Consider the following 6,000-nt stretch of genomic DNA (forward strand, 5'->3'; position numbering starts at 1 on the left):
TAATGTGAGGATAGAGATAGATCAGATGCAGATTTGTATTGTGGATGAATGTATGAACGAGCTGTCAAGAACATGAAGAAAGAAATGAACGAATGCAAGGGGTATGTTGAAATTCCTCAAAGGGACATACTGTATTGCCACACTGGGAACATTCGAGGTCTCCTTTCCTCCAAGAATTCCACTAAAAAAGATTCCGGACCCCCTCTCCACTTCCTCACTGCCTAACTATATTCCCACTCTAACAAACTCTTCCCTTTGATAAAATTACATCCCACAACAGAATTATAAATGACAGTAATAAAATGCCCCGTTTAGGACACCCCCCCAAATGATGCGTTACACATTCAAACTAAAAACGACAATGCTAAATATAACACTCAAAACAACATTAAATTCCTTCCCCATGAAACGGTGAGCTTTGGGCTTCATTTAATCCACTGCTTCCTCCAACGACGCCGTCCAGAGTAGACCCATCTCAAACACTTGAACTCAACACTTATCACTTCCGAACCCATAACTTCGATTCCATTTCATCAGTTCTCTAGGGTTCTCACAAACTATTCTTGTCGCTCTTGTTTTCCTTGTAGGTATTTCCCAGAACTTGCCAAGATTTTTTCCCCTCCTTTCCTTTGGCTGCATCCATGAGTTAGCTGAGTTTTTTTTTATTAACAGTAGTAACTTGAGTTGAGATGAGTTAATTCTTTATGAATAATAGTGAATTGAGATGATTTAGTAAATTTTATAAAGTTCACCTAAGATGAATTTAGATGTATTTAGATATTAAGATGAGTTTATATATATTTATAAGAAGTTGAAAAATATTGTGGGTCATACGTGTAAAGACGTGTTGAATTAAAAAGGTTGTGAGTCCCACGTATAAAGAAGTTTTGAGTTGAGATGAGTTTAGTGATTTGAAATTTTGATATTTTGATATTAGACTCAGTTTAAAATTAGATTAGACTGAACTGTCTAAGTTCCAAACCCAGCCTAACAAAGTGCCAAATTTAACCATAAAAATATGTACCTGTTTTGTTTACCTAAATTGCTAAATTATTTCATTTCACTTCATCTAATCACTATAATTTTTTAAAAATTTTAAATAAAATATAATAAATAATTTAATTTTTTTAATCTAAAAATAAAAAATAACATTTTATTTAATTTTTAATATTTATATCATCTAGTTTATATTTCCAAACGACTGGTTAATCCGCTCATTAGCAGGCTGAGACAATTTCCTGCAATATTTTAAAGATGACTTGCAAGAAATCATTTATAATTTAACTTGTTAACAAGCAAAATATATATATATATATATATATATATTTTTACGTTTCACATTATGTATTAGAGTAAATTCATCATTTTAACTTTTATCATTATTCAATTATCCTATGATGTGGTAATAGGTGATTGAATTATTTATTACATTTTATTTATAAATTTATCATTTAATATCATATCATAGAATGATAAGAGGATGATAAGAATTAAAATGATAAAAAGATTTTTTCTACGCATTATTGAAGCAACAGCCCGCGCAATTTAATCAGCAGGAAAATACAAGCAAGGACTAGGCCCACTAGACTTTAAATTTGACATATATATGGAGAGACTTCCAATGGTTTTGGTACAAATGTGAGTACGTAACATCTGAAATAGACTTCCAATGGAATGGTTCAAAAGTTATCTGAAACCAAGACCAGATACATTATTACGTGGTCCATCATCCATGGTTGAAGCTAAGGTCGACAGAAGAACTTTTGAAAACATGCAAGTAAACACATGCAACGTCTTTTAAGGTTTTACCCCAGCCAGTTAAATTCTTGATCCGTGGAGTACGCTCACATCATGACATGCGTGGATATATAAGGTAAAACATCGATTTTAACCAACTTTCAGTGGTTGATCATGAACTCATTCATGGTGCCAGTTACATTTTATATTCAATGCCAAAATTTTATTCCAACCTTAGTACATATAACAATCATCATGTACAGTATATAGCTATACATGTTATGTTTCCATGCGACAGTGTCAAAAACCTTGCTGGGGAGGGGATTGGGGCAGCCCACATCAAGTCCCCTCCCCCTCTCTTGCATTTTATGATAAGTATAATTTTTTTATACATATAAGTTTAACTCTAAGATGATATTCTTGACATGATGTCATATGGTTTATTAAAAAATATTAAAAAAAAAACACAAACCGGATCTTGGATTTTAGTCTTACGCTATTTTATTTTGTAATAAATCTGGTGACACCACATGGTACTACGTCAAGAGGACATCTCAAACTGTAACTTTCAAATACCCTGACACCATAACTCTTTTTTTCATTAAAAAAAAAAAAGGAGAGATACCATAACTCTTTTTGAATATTTTTTTGACATGAAACATGCCATGGGACACATCAACGAACATCAATAATGGTATGCTAAAGAAATGTTTTCAAAAGAATTAATTTAAATTGCGTTTAGACGCTAAACTGAAATGAGTTGAATTAAATTAAATTGAGATGATAAAATATTTTTAAAATATTATTATTATTTTAAGATTTGAAAAAATTGAATTGTTTATTATATTTTACATTAAAATTTAAAAAAACTATAATGATAAATTGAGTTATATTTTGCATTAAAATTTAAAAAACTATAATTATAAAGTTAATTCAAAATCGCATAAACAAATTATTTGACTTTTAAACAAATCATATTAGGACATGATTCTAATATCTAACCAATGCAAAAATTAAAAACACAAGCCTCTGCCTGAAATTTCAAAAAGGCATAAGGCACCTGTCCATGGTTCACCGGAGTCCAGCCTATCCATCTTGACCATGAAATTTAAGAGTTTGATTTGCATTACTATATAATATTAAAAGCTACTCATCATCCACCGGTCACACCTACCTTAACCCACTTTTTTCCGATTGTCTGAAGCCAAATATTGCTTTTGGTAATGGCTTCTGCTCTTCCTCCAACTTTCTTTTCCCTGCTGCTGCTGCTCTTTCCAATTTCTGCTATTGCTCAAACTAGTCGTAACATCACCGTGGGTAGTTCTTTGTCTGCAACTGATGATAACTCGACATGGCTTTCTCCTTCGGCTGATTTTGCCTTTGGATTTCACAGACTCAACAACAGTGATTTCTTCCTGCTCTCTATTTGGTATGACAAGATACCGGACAGAACCATAGTTTGGTATGCAAATGGAGATCGCCCTGCTCCAAGAGGATCAAAAGTGGGACTAAGTTCTGATCGTGGATTAGTTCTCACTAGCCCCCAAGGCGAAGAGTTATGGACATCTCAGAACCTTACTGGTGTTGTTGCCTCTGGTGTGATGAACGATACTGGCAACTTTGTGCTCCGAGATAGCAGCTTCAATAAGGTATGGGAAAGCTTCCAGGATCCTGCCGATACCATCTTACCTACACAGAATATGGAAAGGGGTGGGTTCCTTTCATCTCGACAATCAGAGACCAAGTTTTCCAAAGGAAGGTTCCAGCTTCGTTTCGTTCAAGACGGGAATAAACAAAAGATAGAGGTTGGTACTCTTGTGCTCAATACCATAAACTTGCCCACCAATGAACCTAATACTCCTTATTATGTAAAAGAAAGTACTGTTGGAGGTAATGCATCAAATCCCGGTAAACAATTTGTTTTTGATGAGTCTGGATATATGTATATACTTAAAGAGAATGAGGAACGTAGCATTCTATCACCGGAAATTCTCTCGACGGGAAATTCCTATTTTAGAGCTACTCTCAATTTTGATGGTATTTTCACTCTGTATTCTCACCCGAAGACTGCCACCGCCAATGAAAGCTGGACTGCAATTTGGTCTGTACCGGATAATATATGCATGCATGACTTTATTGAATCAGGAATGGGTATTTGTGGGTACAATAGTGTCTGTCATCTCCAACCAGATAAGAGGCCAAGGTGTGAGTGCCCAAGAGGATACTCTTTACTTGATCCAAATGATCCTTATGGAAGTTGCAAGCCGGACTTCATACAGGGATGCAAAGAAGATGAACTTAGCTCCCAAAAGGATCAGTATTATTTAGAGAATCTGACAAATACTGATTGGCCAACATCAGATTACATTAAATTGGTGCCTTTTAATGAAGATAATTGCACAAACTCTTGCTTGCAAGATTGTATGTGTGCTGTCGCCGTACTTACAGATGGCAATACCTGTTGGAAGAAGAAGCTACCACTCTCCAATGGGAGATTCACCGGAACTTTTACAGGTAAGGCATTCATCAAAGTTAGGAGAGAGAATTCCACCCTACTGGGTCCCTATTTCCCGGTTCCAGGCAACGAGACAATCCGAAAAAAGAACCAGGACGGTTTGGTAATTGGAGGGTCAGTGCTTTTAGGCTTCTCTGTGTTCATTAACTTTATACTGATTGCCACTATGCTTTATAGTTTTTACTTTATTTACCAAAAGAAAATCAAACAAATTAACCAAAAGGGTGTTGGCTTGGAAATGAATTTGCGTCGTTTTACCTACAAAGAGCTTGAAGAAGCCACAAATGGCTTCAAGGAAGAACTGGGAAGGGGAGCCTTTGGTGTTGTTTACAAAGGTGAAATAAAGATGGGCTCTAATGTCCAGCTTATGGCAGTCAAGAAGATAAACAGTGTTTTCCAGGAGAATGAGAAGGAATTCAATGCTGAAGTAAATATAATTGGTAAGACACATCACAAGAACCTGGTTAGACTACTTGGCTTCTGTGATGAAGAACGACAACGGTTGCTGGTATATGAGTTCCTGAGCAATGGCACTTTATCTGGTTTCCTTTTTGGAGATTCAAAACCAGATTGGGAAAGAAGAATCAAAATTGCTTTTGGGGTTGTGAAAGGACTCTTGTATTTACACGAAGAGTGCAGCACCCAAATAATCCACTGCGACATAAAGCCTCAGAACATACTCCTTGATGAATATTACAACGCAAGAATTTCTGACTTCGGATTAGCAAAGCTGTTGATGATGAATCAGAGCAAAACCCATACCGCCATTAGAGGAACAAAAGGGTACGTTGCACCTGAATGGTTCAGGAACATGCCAATCACAGCTAAAGTCGATGTGTATAGCTTTGGGGTGATGCTTCTAGAGATCATTTGCTGTCGAAAAAGCGTGGACATGGAGTCTGAGGGAGAGGACAGAGCAATCTTAACTTATTGGGCTTATGACTGCTTTCAAGAAGGGACACTGGATGCTCTGGTAGATTATGACATGGACGACATGGTGAAGCTTGAGAGATGTGTGAAGGTTGCCATTTGGTGTATTCAAGAAGACCCGACTCTTAGACCCACTATACGGAAGGTTTCCCAGATGCTGGAAGGAGTTCTTGATGTACCGGTTCCACCCTGCCCATTTCCTTATGCCGCTAGTACTATAGTTACTGCAAATTGACGCCAGCATTTCTCAGTTATTGTATAGTTTTGGTATTTACTTCTATTCAAAGAATTATCTCTTTCTATTCAGACCGAGCATTAATACGAGGAAGACAGCTCTTTTGATGTATCCAGCTAGCTGTTGCAGCTATGTTTGTGAAGTTTCTCAGAGAATCGTATTACTTCACATAAATGAAATGCCTCTTTCTTCACGATTAGCATCAACTTGGAACTGAAAGTCTTATATATCATGTTGTAATCTGATTAAGAAATATGCATATGCGATTCATCCTTGTTACTTGGGTCTTTTGGTTTTTGATACCTGGTTTTTTACTCTTTATTCTTATTTGTAATACTCTGTTTGGTTGTAATCATAATTTTCTTTTATAAAAAAAAAAAAAAAAAAAAAAAAAAAAAAAATCATCAATAAAATTAAAATACGGTCATCTTCAAAAAAAAAAAAAAACTCTGATCATATATTCATTATAAAATAATAATAATAATAATAATTAATTCTGTTTTTTAAATCATGCACGATGACGACTGACTTTGCCTTCATATTAATTAACTCCGTCAAATTGTACTCTCATGCAGTGTTTCGG

The 6,000-nt window shown here is 35.4% G+C and overlaps 1 protein-coding gene across 1 annotated transcript; it reads left to right on the forward strand.

Annotated features, from left to right (window-relative positions):
• Nucleotides 1-2,869: 2,869 nt before the first annotated feature.
• Nucleotides 2,870-5,676, forward strand: LOC109001716 (G-type lectin S-receptor-like serine/threonine-protein kinase RLK1). The gene has a single exon (XM_018979123.2). It carries the CDS (start codon nucleotides 2,961-2,963, stop codon nucleotides 5,415-5,417), a length of 2,457 nt encoding a protein of 818 aa, XP_018834668.2. The 5' UTR covers nucleotides 2,870-2,960; the 3' UTR covers nucleotides 5,418-5,676.
• The last annotated feature ends 324 nt before the right edge of the window (nucleotides 5,677-6,000 follow it).

Source organism: Juglans regia, chromosome 14, assembly GCF_001411555.2.
Source record: "Juglans regia cultivar Chandler chromosome 14, Walnut 2.0, whole genome shotgun sequence".
Classification (NCBI taxonomy): domain Eukaryota; kingdom Viridiplantae; phylum Streptophyta; class Magnoliopsida; order Fagales; family Juglandaceae; genus Juglans; species Juglans regia.